The sequence below is a fragment of the Saccopteryx leptura genome, chromosome 6 (genome assembly GCF_036850995.1).
Source record: "Saccopteryx leptura isolate mSacLep1 chromosome 6, mSacLep1_pri_phased_curated, whole genome shotgun sequence".
NCBI lineage: Eukaryota > Metazoa > Chordata > Mammalia > Chiroptera > Emballonuridae > Saccopteryx > Saccopteryx leptura.
The window spans coordinates 101,538,920-101,561,541 of record NC_089508.1 but is presented as its reverse complement, the minus strand read 5'-3'; the positions used below and the strand labels follow the sequence as shown (position 1 = coordinate 101,561,541).

General features: G+C 37.0%; 1 protein-coding gene across 4 annotated transcripts in view; it reads right to left on the bottom strand.

Annotated features, from left to right (window-relative positions):
- Positions 1-483: 483 nt before the first annotated feature.
- The window catches only part of SCFD1 (sec1 family domain containing 1), a 139,529-nt gene continuing 117,390 nt past the window's right edge, over positions 484-22,622 (bottom strand). For 2 of the 4 annotated variants that reach the window (XM_066341716.1, XM_066341717.1), the window contains 6 exons: positions 20,756-20,809; positions 17,235-17,287; positions 15,012-15,045; positions 13,942-14,007; positions 6,767-6,835; positions 795-1,151 (listed from right to left, as the gene is read on the bottom strand). In XM_066341716.1, coding sequence (XP_066197813.1) covers positions 1,098-1,151; positions 6,767-6,835; positions 13,942-14,007; positions 15,012-15,045; positions 17,235-17,287; positions 20,756-20,809 — 330 coding nt within the window. In that variant the 3' untranslated portion in view covers positions 795-1,097. Of the gene's footprint in view, positions 697-794; positions 1,152-6,766; positions 6,836-13,941; positions 14,008-15,011; positions 15,046-17,234; positions 17,288-20,755; positions 20,810-22,622 lie in introns of those variants that run through there. The other 2 variants (XM_066341715.1, XM_066341714.1) reach the window with 2 other exon arrangements.

The window sequence follows — 22,622 nt, the reverse complement described above, 5'->3', positions numbered from 1 at the left end:
TTGTCTTGCTTGTATTTTTTGGCTGCCTTGAGAGTGACCAACATTTGTTCTTGGTGCTGTATTCCAGGAAGGCTGAAACCAAATTGAACACTTTTATGTATGATTTAGAACTTCATGGAGTAAACATTTTGTATATGTTCATTCTATATGTTGTGACTGTTGCCATTACATAAAGAAGGGATTTTAGTGATAAAATATACACAGTTGTGCTAGAGGGAGAAGAGGCATTAAAGTGGTTTTAAAATCTCCACTTAGAATCTAGAGGCAACATGAGAAACCAAAATCCACAGGAAGGTGATTTTATAATTATAATGCATACAAGTAGGAGAGTCATGAACCACTAAAGTAGCATTTGTATATTCTTAAAACTCTCACTAGCTTCAATAACACATTAGTTTTATAGTAATACTTCAGCATTATATTCAGAGCTTTCTTACCTTCCAAGTACTCTCTCATTTGTCAAACACAACAGGAGAGAGAATGTACAATGTTAAAAATTTATTTCTGAAATGCTTTATTCTTTTAATCAGTACACATTATATTAAGTATAGAATTTCCTTAAAAATTAACAAATAAGTCTAAGTTTCACTGTTAGGACATTGATACAGAGGACACTTTTCTTTTTACATTTATCCAACTCCAAGTAGATTCTCATATTAAGGTTCTTCTGTGCTATTTTTGTCCAAGTTGTGACAGCTAAAACAAATCATAAAATCATAAATATAACTATTAATCACAAAAGACATATGCATTCAAACATGTTTTTAAATACCTTAAAAATGCTCACTTTTTTTTCTCAAAACTTACTTATTTGGGGGGATAGGAAAGAGAGAAACATCAATTTGTTGTTTCACCTATATGGATAGGTGCATGGCATTTATTGGTTGATTATTATTATTTTTTTTTAGAGATGGAGATAGACAGACAGGAACAGAGAGATGAGAAGCATCAATCATTAGTTTTTCATTGCACGTTGCAACACCTTAGTTGTTCATTGACTGCTTCCTCATATGTGCCTTGACCGGGGGCCTTCAGCAGACTGAGTAACCCCTTGCTCGAGCCAGCGACCTTGGGCTCAAGCTGGCAACCTTGGGGTCTCAAACCTGGGTCTTCCGCATCCCAGTCCAATGCTCTATCCACTGCGCCACCGCCTGGTCAGGCAAAAATGCTCACTTTTTAAAACCAGAAAAACACACACTTCATCATGGAAAATGTTAGGGTTCCTATCTCATTCTCTGCATTTCTAGAATAATAATATATTTTGATATTTTAAAACTAAACAGCAATGAACACTGTCATGGCAAAAATATGTATAATGTTTATAGGTACAAATTCAACTAATAAAAAACAAAAACCCCGAGGACAAAAAAATATTAATGTAATATGAAAATATAAAGAAAAAATGTACTGCAGGATTTCATGGCTGACAGATCACTTCTCCATATATTTTAATTAATTTATATTTCTAAGAGGTCATTAAAAAAACAATGCTTTCAATTAAAAAAGGCTGGATTATTGCTTATTGGATGAATTCTGTCAGATATAGCAAAAATAAATTTTAAATAAAATATAAAACCAATTTCCTGAAGCAATGGGGAACAACCGAAAGCAAGAAGGTTCTGGAAGACAATGGACACTTGGAAGGAGGGAAGAGCAGTGGCGGAGTTCCCTGCTTCTGTGATTCTGAGCCTGAATACAGGCCATAGCTGGTGTCCACTGGCAGCTACAATTCTGATAGAAAAACTGCAGTCTTTCTGGCCTAAAGGACCAGAGGAGTTTGGGGGGCAATCAAAGCCACTGGGGCGTGAAGGGGAAATCCTAAAAAGGAAGAGTGATAATGAGGGAGTCCTAAACTCTCTGTGTGAAGACTTTTCGTAATTTATAGTAAAACCCAGAACCACATGTGAATGAAAGAGACTAAGAAATGAGATATGAACTGCCTGAGACAGCGTTTGAAATTTGAGTCTAACCAAGTTAAATGCCTGCTGAAATCACAAATCAACACTCCTTAGAGAAATCTACCCAGTCTCCAAAACAAATTCGCACTATCAAGGATACAGTCTAAAATTAGTGACAGGAAAACATGGCCCATTCTGTAGGGGAAGGACGATGCAGACCGACCACGCGATGAGCCATGTGTTGTAATTAACAGATAAAGTTTTAAAAGCAGCTATGACAACTATCCTCAGTGAAATCATGAAAAATATGCCAACAATGAAAAGGTAAGAAATCTAAGTAGAAAAATACAAACTATATAAAAAAAATGAAAGAAAATTCTAAAACTAGAAAATATAACATTATTCATTATTCAGTAGAATAGGGATAAGAGAGGAAAGATAATGAATCTGAGGACAGAACAACTTAAACTGTACATTCTAATGAACAGAATCCTCAGGGATCAGTGAGATAATGTAAAATGTTGAACATATATGTAGATGGAGTAGCAAAAGAGGAGAAAGAAAACTGGGCATAAAAATATGTATTTGAAGAAATAACAGCTAAAAATCCCCTAGCCGTGTTAAATAAATTTAGAGATTTAAAAAATTCAGTGATTCTAAAACAAGATACACAGAAAGTTATACAGGATACATCATAATTAAATGTCCGAAAACCAAAGATATTGAAGAAAATATTGAAAGCAGTCAGAAAAAAATTATATATTACATAAAATTACACCAATCTGAATGATTGATGACTTCCTATCAGAAACAATGGAAGAAAGAAGTAAAGGCAGAAGATTATAAAATAATCTTTCAAGTGTTGAAAAACTATCAATTCAAAATTCTATATATATTCAGCAAAAATATCACAAGAATAAAGGTGAAATAGGATATTTTCATATAAAGGAAATCAAGAAAACTTACTGCTAGAATACCTGAGCTACACTGAATGCCAGAAGTTTTTCAGTAAACAAAGAAAAATCAGAATTATTCTAAGAGATGAAGAAATCATATCTATGAAAAAGCAAAAGACCTGTCTAAATGCAAATGATTTCTTTGTATCTGAAGAACAAATGATAACACTGTTCACTGTCTGGTGATGTTAATGATGTATACAGATATAAAATATGACAATCACAGCATAAATACTGAGGAAATAGGTCCATATGATCGCAAGGTTGCTGCATTAATGCAAATGGCACAATACTTATCCTAATCTATGAACAGTTAAAGATGTATATATATGATGATCTCCACAGCAACCACTAAATTAATAATGCAGAGATATAGCAGCTAAAAAAGTCTGTGGGTGAATTAAAATAAAATTCAAAAAAGTGTTAAAATAATACAAAGTACGGCAGGGGAGGAGAAACAGGAATGCCAAACAGAAGACTAATAGAAAGCAAATAGTAAAATGGTAGCCCTAAATCCAATCATATACACAATTAAATTGATATCAATTTACCAATTGATATTAATAAACCAATAGCCTCCAATTAAAAGGCAGAGATTGTCAAAATGGTTCTAAAGAACCTCTCAAAGATCCAACTATATGTTATCTACAAGATATTCATTTTAAATATAAATTCATAGATAAGTTGAAAATAAACGGAAAAGTCATAACATGGTAAATCATAAGCATGAGAAAGGAAGAGCCTGACCAGTGGTGGTGCAGTGGATAGAGCATCAACCTGGGACGTTGATGACCCAGGTTCAAAATCCCAGGGTTGCCAGCTTGAGCATGGGATCATAGACATGATCCCACAGTTGCTGGCTTGAGCCCAAAAGTCACTAGTTTGAAGCCCAAGGTCGCTGGCTTGATCAATGGGTCACTGGCTCTGCTGAAGCCCCCAGTCAAGGCATGTATGAGAAGCAATCTATAAACAACTAAAGCGACGCAATTATGAATTGATGTTTCTCATCTCTCTCCCACAAAAAATATCAGATAAAGTAGACTTCAAGGTAAAGCATCACCAGATATGTAGAGGATTACTGCATAATTACAAAAGAGTCCATTTATTAGGAAGATACAACAATTATATATGTGTATGTACCTAATAACACAGCTAAAGTACAAAAAGCAGAAAGTGACATAACTAAAGAAAGAAAGAGACAATTCTACAATTACAGTTGATGATTTTAGTATCAGTCTCTGATGAACTGGACCAGAATAAAATCTTTGGACATAGAATCCAAGTAATGCCATTAACCAGCCAGACCAAATTTGCTATTTATAGAACCCTTCCTTCAACTTCTGCCTAATGCATGTCCTTTATTCAGTGCACACAGAGTGCTTAGCAAACAGACTACTGGTTGGGTCTTAAAAGAAATTTAAATTTTGAAACAATGAAATTATGTGAAGAATATTCTTTAACCATAAGGGAATTCAATTGGAACTCAGTAAGAATAATATATCTAGAAAACTAGCCTTGGCCAGTGGCTCAGTGGATAAAGCATTGGCCCAGCATATGGATGTCCTGGGTTTCATTCCTGGTCATGACGTGCAGGAGACGTGACCATCTGCTTCTCTCCTGCGCCCTCTCTCCCACCCCTCCCTCTCCTTCTCCTCTCCCTCTTCCCCTCCCACAGCCAGTGGCTTGATTGGTTCAGGTGTGGCCCTGGGTGCTGAGGATAGCTCCCTTGGAGTGCATTAGCTTCAGGCACTAAAAATGCTTGTTACTCGAACACTGGCCCCAGATAGGGTTGCCAGGTGGATCCTGGTCAGGAAACATGAGGGAGTCTACGTCACTATCTCCCTTCCTCTCACCCCCCACCCCCCCAAAAAGAAAACTGACAAACACTTGAAAACAACAATACATCTCTACATTATACACGGGCTAAAGAATAAACCACCAGGGAAATTAAAATTAAAAATATTTCAGCCATGGCCGGATAGTCTGTTGGTTAGAGTGTTGCTTTGATAAGCCAAAGTTGTGGCTTCAGTTCCACATATAAGAATCAACCAATAGCCTGACCAGGTGGTAGTGCAGTGGATATAGCATCGGCCTGGGACACCGAGGATGCAGGTTTGAAACCTCGAGGTCACCAGCTTGAGCGCGGGCTCATCCGGCTTGGCTGTGGGGTCTGGCTTGAGCATGGGATCATAGACATGACCTCATGGTCAGCGGCTTGAACCCAAGTTTGCTGGCTTGAAGCCCAAGGTTGCTGGTTTGAGCCCAAGGTCATGGGCTTGAGCAAGGGGTTACTGGCTCAGCTGGAGCCCCCCAGTCAAGGCACATATGAGAAAGTAATGAACAACTAAGGTGTTGCAATTATGAGTAGATGCTTCTCATCTCTCTCCCTTCTTGTCTTGTCTACCCTCCCCTTGCTTAATAAAAAAAAAGGAATCAGTCATAAATAAGTGGAACAATAAATCGATGTTTCTTTCTCATTCTCCCTTCTCTAAAATCAATATATACAAAATTGAAAAATATTTCAAATAATGACAATGAAAATATAACATTTGTGGAATAAACAAAAGCAGGTTTGGCAAGAGTTTTAATTATATAGGTTTTAAAATGCTTATTTTAGAAAAGAAAAACTAAAGTTACTGACTTAATATTCCCACTTCAGAAGCTAGGAAAAGATTACTTTGTGTATCAAAATTAAGGAAATGATAGAGTTGAAAGCAATGACTAGAAAACACAAAATTAGCATAAACATTTGGCTCATTAGAAAAGATTAACAAAATTGAGAATCCTCTAGTTAACCTAACCAAGCAAAAAGATTCTGTTTCCAGGATATTCTAGAACAGGAAGAACTAATCCACATTAAAGAATATCAAGTCAGTGTTGGGCAGGACCGACTGGAACAGCCACAGAGGAGCACTGTGACGAGATGGTTCTGAATCTGTTTGGGGGGGGGGTTACTCAGGTAAACCAATCTGACAAAACTCAGGAATATAAGATTTGAGTATTTTATTACTGTAAAATTTACCTCCAAAGGCTTAAAAAATCCCTAAACAAACTACACTGCTCCCAAAAATTAGGGAATATATCAAAAATGAAATATGAAGCTATAAAATATCCCCTTATTTTTGTGAGCAGTTTATGAACTCTAGGTAATGGTCCTGACACAGATGTATTAAGGGGGAAGCGTACAGACACTTTGCTAATTCTAAAGTAAGTTGTAGGTAGATGGAGTGATGAATATAATGAACGACGGCTAGACGAGTTGGTATAAAGAAACACAGTAAAATGTTAATAGGAGTGTACATGTGCTCACTGCAAATTCTCTTCAACTTTTCCATATACTTGAAATTCTCATTAATACCACTGGGCCACTGTATTGAGATGAAAGATACCGTAACCACATAATGTCCTGTGGCAGTCAAGCAAAGGTGAGTGGACATTCTGCTCAGTCTACTGAGCAGCTCAGGTAGTTCAAGCTTAAAAGAGCTAAAGGTAATGTTACTGAGGACAATACAGGGAAGTCCTAAAACAATGTATAGCCCTGTATACCTCACCTCCTGCTGTTATCATTTCCAAGGTAAATGTAATTCCATTATACCACCTGAGCCCAATTTGTGATATGCTTGGCAAAGTCAGAAATGTGGACAGTATGTTAGAAAATACTGAATTAAATTTTTCCTAATTGAGTACACTACATGAATTTTAAGTTTTCTGGATTTACTTTATAGATTTAGGATACTGGACATAATGTTACTTATCAGTTTTCTTTATAGTTGTCCATAGCAAAATCTTCTATTCTTAAAGCTCTATGATTTCATTTGGTTCAGAAGAATATGATGATCCTCTGTTCTCTTTTGAAAACACTAACCCAACTTCGGGTATGTTAACAGAACGAACTGAAAAGGTATACTTTACCTGTTTTATGAATTGTGCAGCATTAAAAAGTTCACTGCAGCCATATAAAATGTGTTTGCCTTGTTTCCCCTGCAAAAATCAGAGACAGAAATCAGATCTAAGTAAATATTCCCAAGAAGAGGTATCAAAAACAACACGACTTTTCTTTGGGGGGGGGGGAGTTGATTGGTTTTATTCTAAAATTGCACAGAATAAAGTGGTTAAGTGGCATGCAGTGTGGTGCTGTTTCTACTGGAAATATAAAGAATCGGATGACTGCCACACTCAATAATTATCTATAGAATCACAGGCCAACATTCTTGCAGTGTAGGATCCGTATAACTGAGGAACACATTCTTAGACTTTGGTTATATGGAAAGTAGGAGACGGTGCAAACAGCACGGGTTGTCATTTTAGTCTCCTCTGTGCCACACAGTATTTACATATTAATATACTCCATTTCATTTTCCAACAGTGAATTTCATTCTTAATTTTGACAGAATGTTGGAACCCAATTATAGTAGTCAAAAGTTTTCTAAGACAGTGGTCAACAAACTCATTAATCAGCAGAGACAAATATCAACAGTACGATTGAAATTTCCTTTGAGAGCCAAATTTTTTAGACTTAAAGTATATAGGTAGGTACATTCCTTATCGAGGTAGCGCCTGCATGTGGTATTCTGTGGAAGAGCCACACTCAAGGGGCCAAAGAGCCGCATGTGGCCCACAAGCCGCAGTTTGCCAACCATGTACTAAGAAATTTGGTAAGTCCTTAATGATAAATTTCTTACATGTTCTGTGAACTTGAAGGTAAATCTGTGAGATTTATTTTGTAATATAAAAAGTTTATTCTATAACAAAGCAAATATAATTCATCAAGGAACAAAAATATTATAATTAAATTTTTTCTAATCGAGCACACTACTCAAATTTTAAATTTTCCGAATTTACTTTTTTTGTAGATTTGGGATACTGGACATAATGTTTTGTAATCCATAAGAAGGGTATTTCTCTGTGATGTATAAGCTGAACAAACACCATTGGTTGAATAAATATCCTAGAGCTGGCTATCTCTGAGAACAAATAAGACAAGTCATACCTCACTCAATTTTTTCAAAATGAGATGTACATGCAGCAATTATGCAGGGTCATAAAATTGAGATTCTTGAGGTCACATGAGATGTACTTACATAAGACACTAATAAAGGCAGAGGTCACAGCGTACAAAAATAAATAAGGCACAGGGAAACATCAGAGGGGTCCATAACTTCTAGGCACAGCTCCCAGGATCCCATCTCAGTAACACAGGACACTTGTCATTTTTGATTGTGAAGCACCAAGATATAGCAGAGATCCCTTGGTCGCAGGGAGCTCCACTGTTGCCTAAGGAGGGGTTTTTTATACCTCTCTGACCACACAGCCAAAATGATAACCAGGCTCAATAGCAGAAACAAGAAAACATGACAGAAACCAGGTGCAAGCCATTCGTCTTGACATTTTCTATTAAACAGTGCTGACAAACTAGTGTCAACTGCCCGCTGGTCCATCTTGGGCACTAGCAGAAGACCAAATAAATCACTTGTTAGTACATTTCATTCAGGGTTGACCAAATTTCTTTATCCATTCACCCACTGATGGGCAGAGGTTTCGATATATTTGGTACTGTAAATAATGCTGGAATAAACATGGAGATGCATATATCTTTTCAAATTAGTGTTTTAGTTTTCTTTAGATAAATATCCAGAAGTGGAATTACTAGTTCATATGATAGTTATTTTTAAATTTTTTTTGAGAAACTCCATACTGTTTTCCATAGTGGTTACACCAATTTATATTCCCACCAATGGTGTACAAGGGTTCCCTCTTCTCCTCACTAGCACTAACTAACTGCTATTTTCTTGTCTTTTTGATAATAGCCATTCTAACAGGTATGAGGTGATAGCTCATTGTGGTTTTAAGTTGCACTTCCCTGATGATTAATATGTTGAGTGTCTTTTCATGTGCCTGTTAGTGAACTGTATCTCTTTTTGGAAAAATGTCTATTCAGATATTCAGCCCTTTTTTTTTTTTTTTTTTACAGGAACAGAGAGAGAGTCAGAGAGAGGGATAGATAGGGACAGACAGGAACCGAGAGAGATGAGAAGCATCAATCATCGGTTTTTCGTTTCGACACCTTAGTTGTTCATTGATTGCTTTCTCATATGTGCCTTGACCACAGCCTTCAGCAGACCGAGTGACCCCTTGCTGGAGCCAGCGACCTTGGGTCCAAGGTGGTGAGTTTTTTGCTCAAGCCAGATGAGCCCACGCTCAAGCTGGCGACCTCGGGGTCTCAAACCTGGGTCCTCCGCATCCCAGTCCGACGCTCTATCCACTGCGCCACCGCCTGGTCGGGCTTCAGCCCATTTTTTTAAAAAGAGACTTTATGTATTGATTTTAGAGAGAGAACGGGAAGAGAAAGGTGGTGAGGGAGGAACAGGAAGCATCAACACGTAGTTGCTTCTTGATGTGCCTTGACCAGGCAAGCTCAGGGTTTTGAACTAAAGACCTCAACATTCCAGGTTAACGCTTTATCCATTGTGCCCCATAGGTCAGGCTTCTACCCACTTTTTAGATTTTTTTGGTTATTCTATGAGTTTTTTATATAATTTGGATATTAGCTCCTTATCAGATACAAAATTTGCAAATATTTTCTCCCACTCATTTAGTGGATGGTTTCTTTTCTGGGCAAAAGCTTTTTAGTATGATGTGGTCCCACTTATTTATTTTTGCCTTTGCTTTTGGTTTCAGATTTTAAAAAATCACCACCAAGATTGATGCCAAGGAGCTTACTACCTATGTTTTCTTCTAGGAATTTTATGGTTTCAGCTCTTATGTTCAAGTCTTTAATCCATTTTGAGTTAATATTTGTGTATGCTGTAAGATCTATCTCAATCTCTTGTATGTGTCTGTCCATTTGTCCTAACATCACTTATTAAAGAGACTGTCCCCATTGTATATTCTTGGCACCTTTCCTACAAATTAATTGACCATATTGGTGTAGATTTATTTCTGGACTCTATTTTGTTCCATTGATTTATACATCTGTGTTTATGCCAACACCATACTGTTTTAATTACTATCATCTTGTAATCTGAAATCAAGGACCATGATACATACAGCTTTGTTCTTTTTCAAGATTGCTTTGACTATTTGGAATTTTCTTTTGTGTTTTTATACAAATTATTTTATTATTCTATTACTTTAAAAATGGCATAAGAATTTAGATAGAAATTATATTAAATCTATAAATTTCTTTGGCTAGTATAAACATTTCAATGATAATGATTCTTTCAAATCATGGGCATAGAGATCTATCCCTTTATTTCTGCCTTCTTCAATTTCTTGTAATTTTCAATATATAAGTCTTCTACCTCCTTGGTTATTTATTCCTAGGTATTTTCTTTTTGATGCAATTGTAAATGAGATTGTTTTTCTCTTTCTGATAGTTCATTATTAGTGTATAGATATGCAACAGACTTTTTGTGGGTTGATTTTTGTATGCTGAATTACTGAATTCCATTATTAGTTTTCATAATCTTTAGGATTTTCTATATAGAATTAACCCTTGAAAAACACAGGTTTGAACTGCACAAGTCTGGCCTTGGTGCCTGCCTTCTCCAGACCCAGCCAACCTTTAGGGAGACAATAATGATATCCTCAATAGGTTAAACAAAGTCACGATAGCCCAGCATCTCCACTCCTAAGAAAAATTAAAATATTCACACAGAATTAATATTGGCCTATTACCTATGGTTTCAGGTGGATAGCAACAGATTTTATACATTTTGAATTTGGATTCATACACTTGGTAACTGAAGCAAACACCATTAGAGGCCATCACAGAAACTATTTCAATTTGTATTCCCTTTTTACATATTCTTTTTTTTTTTTTTTTTTTTTTGTATTTTTCTGAAGCTGGAAACGGGGAGAGACAGTCAGACAGACTCCTGCATGCGCCCGACCGGGATCCACTCGGCACGCCCACCAGGGACGAAGCTCTGCCCACCAGGGGGCGATGCTCTACCCCTCTGGGGAGTTGCTCTGCCACGACCAGAGCCACTCTAGCGCCTGGAGCAGAGGCCAAGGAGCCATCCCCAGCGCCCGGGCCATCTTTGCTCCAATGGAGCCTTGGCTGCGGGAGGGGAAGAGAGAGACAGAGAGGAAGGAGGGGGGGTGTGGAGAAACAAATGGGCGCTTCTCCTATGTGCCCTGGCCGGGAATCGAACCCGGGTCCCCTGCACGCCAGGCCGAAGCTCTACTGCTGAGCCAACCGGCCAGGGCCCCTTTTTACATATTCTTGATAAAGAAATTTGATTCTGCTGCAAGTGCAGTTCAACAGTGATCTAAGAAGCATTAGCTACAATAGATGGACTTATTATTCCTTATTAAAACACAAAGCAATAGACTGACTGAGAATTTAACTGCAATACTCACTTTCTAAACGGGGCACTAATATAAGACAGAGTGACTTGTGTGATGGAATGTGTGTTACATGTAATTAAAGAGGGCAATCAACAATGGATAGAATATTGAGATACTGCAGGAAAAATAAGGGAGAAAGAAAATGGGGTAATAACACAGAAACTAACAAAAAGTTCTTCTGTATTTCTACAAAGTTTGCTTTTGCTTTGCCTGATCCTGTAGTATAAGGACACAGACTATATGCACAAGTTCTGAGGAGAAGATGCATTGCAAACATGACACCAAGACCATACCTCTAAATCTGTCTGAGGAATGGTGGAATGGGCTGTCTCTCTTTTCACCTATCTTAACTGGGATTAATGGTTTCTGCATCCTTCCTCATCAGTGGACAGACAGGCCTATATGCTCACACTGTCTTCATGACTGAGAATGGGCAAAGGGGAAAGCTCTGGCCAGTCTTAGAGTGCTGCCAGCTCCGTAAGTCAGTCATCCTGCTGAATCTGATGGTCATCCAAGCCAGGGCCAAGTTCTGGTAAAAACTAATGACAAATGCAAAAATGGAGAATCTTGACTCTCAGAAAGGGAGTCAACAATAAGTGAACACTAAAAAAGAAAGCTAACATTACCTTGGTATCTTTGTAAGAAAGTGAGAGCAAGAGAATAACCCTCTTTGCTATATTTACAGCTGTCCTGAAGGCCTGCTGGAATGCCTTCTTATCTGAAGCTGAAGGTGTAACATAGGTCCTGGGAGGTTTAAGGAGGATTTATGTTATGCATGTGCTATATCTTAATGATGCTAAAAACATCTAGGGGACAAACACTTAGAATACTTTTAATATTTCTTTTTCTTTTACAGGTTCCCATATTATGGGTTTTACATATTCTAAAGGACCCCCTTTGAGGCAAAATTAGGATACTGTTGCCGCTCAAATGCATGTAAAAGATGATGCATGAAACAGAGCCCAAGACCACTGTGTACAATTTCTGTACACCTAAGTGGTGATCTGTTTAGAAAGGTGCCCGGATGCAGGGACATTAAAATATCTGCTATATGCTGACCAGTCATAGTTTGTGCTGGAATGTTCAGTAAACTGCAGTGTTTCCCAGAAGTTTCACTTGCATGCCAGTCACTACACTACACAAATGATTAGCATTTGATTATTTATCCTTCTAGTTTTTTTTGTTCTGTAAATGTAAATAAAAATATGCAGAAAGAACAATGCTGACAAGTGTAATTAAGAAAGCTTAATCAATAATGGGAGTGTGTGGAATGTATTAGAACAGGATTAATTTCAGCTGGTCTGTGGCACCCATATGTTGATCCTTAAGAACACCTGGAACTAGTCAGGTGTTCCTTGCTCAAACCTGAAGGAAACAGACCAGAGATGAACACAGTCCTGTGTAAGGGTCATGGTTAGACCAGGAGGTAACTTGCACTAGCATGTTAGCAGTTTATAGAAATTGTACAGTTTACACCTAGTTTCTGATGTTCTCTTGGTTTCTGCTTTTTTATTTATTTATTTATTTTTTTTTACAGAGACAGAGAGTGAATCAGAGAGAGGGATAGACAGGGACAGACAGACAGGAGCGGAGAGAGATGAGAAGCATCAATCATTAGTTTTTCATTGCACGTTGCAACACCTTAGTTGTTCATTGATTGCTTTCTCATATGTGCCTTGACCGCGGGCCTTCAGCAGACCGAGTAACACCTTGCTGGAGCCAGCGACCTTGGGTTCAAGCTGGTGAGCTTTGCTCAAACCAGATGAGCCCACACTCAAGCTGGCGACCTCGGGGTCTCGAACCTGGGTCCTCTGCATCCCAGTCCGACGTTCTGTCCACTGCGCCACCGCCTGGTCAGGCGGTTTCTGCTTTTGAACTGGGCAATGCAGCTGATTCTGGCTACATGGCCAGAGAGACTATCAAGACTCCTCCTTATGCAAGATGATGCTCCCCTGAGACCAAGGCATCGCACACAAATCTTCATGGTTTACATTCTGCAGATGAAGTATGTCCTGTCTCAGCAGTTGTGCCTGGTAGTTTGAAGCTTTGTGGCAACTGCCTATATAATTTTTTTTTTTTTTTTGCTGTACCCAAATCTCTACCTTTATTAAAGCCTTACATAACATAGGACATGAGGAATGCTCATTATTTAATGGTAAGTGAATAAATGAAGATTACAAAATGTCATTCTAACAATCCCTAATTCTTCCGCCCCTGCGGGAGAATTTAAATGGCACTTTTGCTGTGCACGCCATACCCTTTACTTTACACTCTCTGCTCAGCTGTCTGTCATCCATGCTGTCAGCTCGGCGGCTACCTCAAAAGCTCTGGTCAGCCGAAAAGGCAGACATTTTACATTTGTTAGAAGTATGTTGCTGATTTAAGTCAACAGGATGGGAGAAAAGTGCTCACGATTCAGGTAAACATGTTTGATAACATCATTTCACCAAGGGAGAATCTTCTGGAAGGGGGTTTACTTACCTGAGTGCTCTAAACATTTAAAGTCAAATTAAGACAGACAGCTGCAAAGTACATTACATCAAAGAGATACATTATTTTCTACATCAAGTATAATTTTAGGTCAGAAATGAATGTGATAGGAATTAAAAAACAATGAACATATGGGTTATATAAGAATCAGGAAAGCCCCCTGGAAAATGCTGGGATTCTTTAGAATAAAGGCAGAGCAACTCTGAAACATCAAATGAGGGAAGAACAAAAAGGCTGACATGTACCTTTATGTAGTCAACAAGATTCTGGTATTCAATATAGTTGCCTCCTCCCACCACAAAAACGATTGCCTAAAATGTAAACAGAAACAAAATAGGTAAATTAAATTTTTAAATTTTATTTATTCATTTTTAGAGACAGGAGAGAGAGAGGAGCAGGAAGTATCAACTCCTGTATGTGCCTTGACCGGGCAAGCCCAGGGTTTCGAGCTGGCAACCTCAGCGTTCCAGATTGATGCTTTATCCACTCGCTACCACAGGTCAGGCCAAAATAGAAAAATTAAAAGAAACAGTTAAAACAGTATTTTAACTGTCAAACATCATAGTTTTTAGGCTGGAGCATATTCCACAAATACTAGCTAGCAAAGGTCATAGTCTACCTGCCTCTTACTGCAATTATAAAGAAATTTGTTCCTAAAAGTTTATAAATTTATAGTGCCTAATGAGTAGTGAATGAGGTAGGGATTTTTCAGAAAAACTTTAGAGGAAAATAAACCTATTCTTCACATAAGTAACAGCACATAAATCCAAAGGGCTTTCCTCCAAGGTCATTTTTTGAACTTGAGGTTATTTATTGTAGGTAGAAAAAAACAGAGAGCTTAGCATTTATATAATTTCTAATACGCAGAGTGGGGGAAAAGTAGGTTTACAGTTGTTTGTATGGAAAATAAATAATACAAGAATAAACCTATTTTTGTCCACTCTTGTATGTTTTTTACTGTATTTTTATTAAGAAACTTCTTTGTATTTCAAATGAAAATATAGTCATGGTATCTTCGCAAACGTCTGGAATCCAATTTTAGAAGTTCTACACATTCAAAATTTTCTTAAGACTTCTTTTTCTGAGAATTTTGTGTCAGTTATTTTAAGCTTAAATGATTCTCAGTATAAGCTTTATAAATCAGAAAAATTTAGTTGCTAAGAATTTTTTTAAAGAACTGAGTGCACAGAATTGGCTTTATCAAGATTGCCACACAGTCATCATAGTAAAGCCATGTTTAGGACGAAGATATTCTTGACTATGTGGTCATCTTTTCATCTTTGTCAGGGGCAGATTATTTTTATATGGACCTTACCTCTTGGAATGGATTTTTGTTCCTTGGAACTGAGCTGTAACAAAGAAAAACCATACTGAAAATTTCACCCAAGCCTTCTGATGGATAAAAATAGGCACAGGAAACACATACACAATTAGATACATAGTTACAGTATTCCTCCTTCACCTTCTTGGAGCAGGGAGTCCTTCAGTTTTGTGTAGTCAGGTAATGAATTGGGATGCAGAGGAAGAAGACAGAGGAGGTACATGTCTAAAAGGAAATGGGGCAACCTGTTGACTCTAAATAAAACTACAGGAGAAGACTGAGTGGGAGAAGGAAAGACTAAGAGCAGCTCAGTGTAAGGTTTGGAAATCTGGGTATGAGGTGAAGTGAGTAAGGTATATATTTTAGTGGTAAATTATGTAAAATTTTTACCAAAATCAACACAATATTACAGTGTGGGTATTTACATTTGTGAAAAAACTATAAACACATGTATGGGAAAGATAATAGTTCAGGAGAGAAAGGGGGAAGGCTCTGCATTTTGCCAAAGCTTATTTATTCTTTATAAATATTACATATAAATTACATATTTATAATATATTTCAAAAATACTTCCTTGGTGTCCAAGAGGTCTTTTAATAAAGACATTTTTTAAAGCTTTTGTGAGTCAGATACATATTTGTTTTGAGTGCTAAAATAGACTATACAAAGACAACTTAGTTTTTCCTCATAAGCAATTTTTGAAAAGCCCAACCAAGAGAAGAGAGCTATTGTAACTTCCCTTAATTATTCAGAGGCTGATTCCACAGTTCTATCATCTTTCCCTCATTTCTGTGGCCCATCAGAATATTTCACAGAAGGGACCGGAGGCCCACCTGATTGGAAACACCTTGTCAGTATTGAACTTCTTGCTAGAGTGCTTTAAGTTTCTCTAAGTAGACACGGAATGAACACAGGTGAGACTTAAATAGCAGAGCATTACTAGTTACTAATAACCAAGACCTAACAGTGAAAAGATAGCTCAGGAGAAGATGACTCTTAAAAATGAAAGCCTGAGCTCCCCTGTCTTAGCAATGCCAACATTCCTCCTCACTATCGTACATAAACTACAAGTCAAATGAAAAGAGTTTCTCAGTAGGATTCTAAGAAGAAATATATATTTCTTGTTAGCCATACGCACATGCAAGGAAGGAAAAAAATGTAACCCCCTGAATGTCAAGATAGGAAGAGTTGTAAAATCTACTATTTTAAAGTGTACACACAATGGTTTTTAGTGTATTTACAGAGTTGTAAAACCATAATCAGTGTCTGATTTCAGAATTTTTTTTTATCCCCCAAAGAAGCCCCATAGCCATTAGCAGTCACTTTTCATTCTCTCTTCTATAACTTGTTCTTTGTCAAATTCCTTCTTGCCCGCTGCAGGTGCTATTAGCATCTTCTTTTGCAACTTTTATATTTCTGATAAGTTCAGAAATGAGAATAACCTTTTAAATTACCAAAACAACCAAATAATCAAACTACCTAGTGATTAGATTATTTATCCTGACTACCTACAAAGATGTGAAAGCTTGGGGTAAAGCAAAGACAAAGTTCTAAAGATCCCAAACATTAGGTATAAGCAGAAAAGCAGCTTCCCCCAAGCTCTGGGGCTAGCGACAATGGTTCCAAGGTTTGTCTCCCTCCTGAATCTGCCTATTCTTTTCTGCGTCGTGTAGGCTATTTTTTGTATCACCATGAATTAAATCTTGAAAAATAATATCCACGATAAAGTAAACAAATACCTTACCACACCATTTTATCATAAAATGTAGAAATTATCTGTAGAATGTTTCACTTTCATAAAGAAGTATTTATAGCAATCCATAGCAACGCAGATTTTACGGACCAGTTAAATAAAAAGTAGAAACAGCAAAATAACTGGTATTGAACATAAAACCCATTTTTTTCATTTGGTCTAATGAGAATATTTACTTAAAAACACACATTATCCAAATTCTGCCTTTACCCCACAGCTTGTAATACAACCATTATTTCACTAAAAACAAAAATGTATATATTGGAAAGAAAAGCACCAAACACTTTAAGTATGATTCCCAGTGCTTATCTCTAGGTAATGAGATTCTGTATACTGTGTATTTACCAAATTTCTATGTAGTTGGAATTTGTAATATTAGTTACTAGTTATAATAAAAATCAATTACGTTATTTCCGTTTCTGGCAGGGTGAGGAAACCTACAACAAACACAGGGAGCAGCTCACCTGTCACTGCCTCGTAGCATTTTGGGATCAAAGTATCTGTAGTCATCAGTTTCCTATTAAAAAAAATAGAATTTTACCATGACTATGGAATCTCTCTAAAGAAAGGTAGAGTTGGACTTAGAGTAACTTATTTTAATGAATCTATTAATTTTGAGTAGTGAGTTTTTTTCATGCACGCTGACCCCCGGGAGTGAGTTTTTTAAAAAAAATGAAATTAGTTCCAGTTTTATTAACTTAAAATCATGTTTGTTTGATAACCAATTTATGGAAACAAGAAGAACATAAGTTTGCCTTTTTCTCACATTACCTTACACATGTATGGTTGTACTCTGGATGGTCAGGAGGCACAAGGACGTACATGGATGTTCGTACTACTCAAAGGGTTAACTTGGTAGACTGTGTTACCACCACCACCACCACCATTTACTGAGCACTTATGATGTGTTAAAGTAAATAAAAACCTTATAAAGAGCCTCAACTTGAATTTAAGGTTAGGCTTGCCACCAAATAAGTTATATAAAATCTTTTAGTTTTTAGAACTTTCTGGATTTCTGAAGCACTGGATAAGGGGTTATAGACCTCCTTTTGATATTAAAGGAGTTGGGAAGTACTGCTTATGATGTAATCACTTCCTAATCTCTGCCTCCCTCTCCTTCCATGGCCCAACCAGCCAAATGACTCATTCTTTTCTGGCATGTGGATGGTACCCCCAAACCTGACGGATGAAAAACTATGCATGCATTGCTGCTGACAGGTCCTGTACCCAGTGGTAAACTCTCAGTGAGCCCAAATATAGTCAATCCATTAATACATTGCTCCAGGAAACCACTACCAGCTAGATTTACAAGGTAACATAAAATCTATCTGATACAGCCTTAATTCCTTTCTTTCAATTTATTCAATCAAGACAAACCAAAAGAGAACACTTAATAAATGTAAGTGATAAGAATGCACATAGAATTAGCTTACAGCACTTTAAAGCCTTTGAGATAAAATATGTTCAAGATTACTAGCTAGGTCTAATTTAGTACTGTACACTTTGCTAATCTATTTAATGCTTCTAAATCAACTTATCTGTCAAAAGAAGAGGGATCAGAGAAGTGTAAGCAGCTGCCTCATCTAGTACATAGATGAAAAAATGCTTTCAAAGCAGAAAATACTTACTTTTCCTAATTAAAAATACCTGTGGTAATGTTCCTTCAATTATAAAGTCAGAGTCAATAGAACTGATAAATGAATTTTTACACTTGGAGAAACATCTGAAAAGGACTCATAATTTAGCAATGCATGTATGTATGACGGAAACTGCTGAGGAAGGCATATGCATGGTGGAGTGAGCAGTGGCAGGAATACAGAAGTAACAGGTCTTGGGTTCTAATTCTGCTCCTAAATAGTATAACTTGCAAAGAGTCACTTAACATGTCTTGGTTTCCTCTCTTCCATTTTAAAAAATTACTGCTAATGTTTCTTTAAACTCTAAAGTTCTGTGAGTCCATTAAGGCTCTGGATCTTGCCCTCAATAATACAGTATAGTGGTGAAAAAATGTGGCCTGCCCAGTTCTGCCATGTATTAGCTGTGTGTCCTTGGGCAAATTAATTGGCCTCATTGTGCCACAGTTTTCTAATCTATAAGATGAGAATAACAACAAAATGGAATTTTTCTTAGAAGGTTCTAATAAGAATTAAAGGAGATAATATGTAAAAAATGTTTTGCATGGTTTCTGGCATCCAAGTACACAACATATGTTAGCGATTAACATTATTCCTGTTGTTATTCATCATCTCAATTTAAAGATTAGGGACAGTAATAAAATATACTAAACTTCTTTAACCCCTTATTGATTTGGCATCTGTCTAAAATTTTGCATTTATTTATACTTTTTTTTCTAAGTGAGAGGAGTGGCGATAGTGAGACAGACTCTGGCACGCGCTCCAACCGGAATCTACCCAGCAACCCCCGTCTGGGGCCAATGCTCAAATCAACCGAGCTATCCTCAGCACCTGAGGCTGACCACTAGCTGCAGGAGGGGAAGAGGGAGAAAATGGGGAGAGAAGCAGATGGTCCCTTCTCTCGTGTGCCAGGATGTCCGTATGCCAAGCCAGTGCTCTATTCACTGAGTTAGCTGGCCAGTGGCTTTATTCTTTATTAATGTCTAGAATATCTTCCAGATATTTGCTGACTATAGTGAAGTAGTATTCTTTAAGATAATTAATTATAAATGTATACTTCTCTCAGTCTTTTATTTTTTTATTTTTATTTTTTATTTTTTTTTTGTATTTTTCTGAAGCTGGAAATGGGGAGAGACAGTCAGACAGACTCCCGCATGCGCCCGACCGGGATCCACCCAGCACGCCAACCAGGGGCGACGCTCTGCCCACCAGGGGGCGATGCTCTGCCCCTCCGGGGCGTCGCTCTGCCGCGACCAGAGCCACTCTAGCGCCTGGGGCAGAGGCCAAGGAGCCATCCACAGCGCCCGGGCCATCTTTGCTCCAATGGAGCCTTGGCTGCGGGAGGGGAAGTCTCTCAGTCTTTTAAAGACAGCTAGCTCCTTTTTTCTATATTCTAGGATGTAGTAATAAGTCTATTACTACATTGTATTCCACTCTCAATATCTAGATTCCTGGATGGAAGAATCCAATTCTATTATTATTACAGACATTTTTTTTACTCCTTTGGGGATTTTTTATTATACTATATTTTTGTTATCACATGGCAGGTTTTAAAATTTATTTTTATTTCCTTTAGTATTATTAGAATCATGTTTTAATAACTACAAAAAATTACGTATTAATCTGAAAATTCTGTTCTCACTCTCTTAGCCTGGGATCTTAAGCCTCACTGCCAAGTCTATAATGATCCAGATCAACCCAAACTGGGATACTGCTGGGAACAGGGTCATGCTGCCTTTCTCAGTTCCAGGCTCCTGTGATGACAACCACTCTCTGGTTGCCACAGTGACAAGCTGGGCTGTTTTATGAAAAGATTGTGGTAATTTTTACATTCCTTTCCTCAACTGTAAACAGATAGCTTGGAAACCATTCTTTAAGTAAATGCTAACAATATTTACTCATTTGTCTATCCACCCAACAATTTAGCTCTAATTTATTTTCTGGCCCTAAGAAATTTAGTAGCACCGGAACACATGCACTTAAATGTTTCACTATGCATTCCTCTCCTGATTTAATTTTCAGAAAATTAAATTGGACTGGTAATCTTTTATCATAGCAAGCTGATGCTTACTAGTCTTTTTCATTTGCTCCTTAGGATATATTTCACATTTAATAATACATGTAGAATATAATCTACATTTAATTTGGATGAAAACTGGCCATAATGGTTGTAGTAGCTGAGAAACCAATTTCTATTATCTGTGATAAGAGCTAAAAATGGCGCTTTGAGAACATGGACTCGTCTTTCTCTCATGTAGTCTGTTGTAATTAAGGTCGCAACAAACTCAGATTTTATCACCTTCATATAGTCAGTTTAATACATTTAAGACTTTTACAAGTATGCTACTCACAGGGTTTGACTTCATCTCCATGAGATTGTCTAAAATACGAGTTACAGGTAGATTCTGTGGAAAAGATGAGTATTTTCATGAGAATAACAAATCAAAGCTCTCTATTATCAAAACAACCCAATCATTCTATAGTTAAGTATGCTTACCTTTCAATTAAACACATTCTAAGATTAAGCATTCTGGGCACGGTTTCACAGACGGAAATAACCTTGGCTCTACTCAAGTGTTCGCAGAAAACTCTAATTCTAAATCTAAAGGTCCTTTTAATGTGTAAGTGTATCAGGTTTCAGTACAGATACATGTTTGGACTTTTTTTGTGTGTTTGGACTTTTTACTTCATTTGTTAGATGTTTGTATTTTAATACTAGCAATTGCAGGCTTTTGTTTTCATCACATAAGATTCCCATTGTTAACTTTTTTTCATTTCCTTTTTGTAAATTACAAGTTTCTTTAAAAACAGAGTAACTTAAAATTTGTGAAAATGTATGAGATTAAGTATCTAACAATTCTTTCATTTCTAATATATATTTTTCTAAGCCAAAATGATACTTGTGCTTTTTAAAAAATGGGGAAATGAATACAAACTTTACTGACCATTTTTATTTTGCTTGGGATAAATTCCAAATTTTCTTTTTTCTTTTTAAGTGAGAGAATGAGAAAGAGAGAGACAGACACATAGACAGGAAGGGAGAGAGATGAGAAGCAGCAACTCTTAGCTGTGTCACTTGAGTTGTTCATTGCTTTTCATATGTGCCTTGACTGGGGGGCTCCAGCCAAGCCAGTGACCCCTTGCTCAAGCCAGTGACCTTGGGCTTCAAGCCAGCAACCTTTGGGCTCAAACTAGTGACCATAGGATGTCTATGATCCCATGCTCAAGCTGGCACCTCGCAACTCAAGCTGGTGAGCCTGCACTCAAGCTGGCAACCTTGGGGTTTTGAAGCTGGGTCCTCAGAGTCGCAGGTTGATGCTCTATCTACTGTGCCACCACCAGTTAGGCTAAATTCCAAATTTTCAATGGCATACTGCAGTGTCTTCTTACAGAACAAATTCCACTTTGAACATGAACACTGGTGTTGGCAAAAGATTGCCTTTTAATATGCTTACATGCCTTGGGATCAGAAATACTATTGTCACATTTCAGTCTAATTTTTGTCATTATTTTGAAAATAACAACACATGGAGCTTAGAAAATTTACTACTTGACTACTATGCCTATTCAAATTGCATTCCTACTGGGATGGTATTTTGTCCACTTTGAACTGGTATTTATTTCCTCTGTGAGCTGTACAGGATGTCCTGGAAAAAAGGTTTGTATCTTAGAGACTTCATACAACAAAGGCAACATGAAATCTGCTTATTTAAATAACATATTACTATTTTACAAGGAGTTTTACTTTCCTTGGGCCATAAAACATTTTACTGTTACTAAAATGGACTATCACTAAGAAAAATACTACTTTGCACAAACAGGAAATAGTGCATTTTTTTCTTTTACTTTCTCTAGATTGGTAAGTAAAAGCCTTTAAAAGTGATCTTAGGCAAGTAAAATTAAAGCTATTTTATTATTGACTGATATTTGGGTTGGCCAAAACTTTTTAATATAAACACAAGCACTGAATGCTCAAGCTGACTAAATGTGGCTCCTGAATTCTATTATTTAGAATTAAAATAAAAAAGGTAGTGCAAAATTTTACCTTTTAAGTGTTTTGTTTCAAATAAAATTGAACTTGTGTATATAAGAATAAGTCTAAACGACTACTTTTCCTAAAGAATAATGGTGCAGATTTAGCTTTATACAAAAGAATAAAACTACAGTTATAAATTTGTTCCAAGCAATTCTAACAAAAGACGATGAAGTACTTTAAAA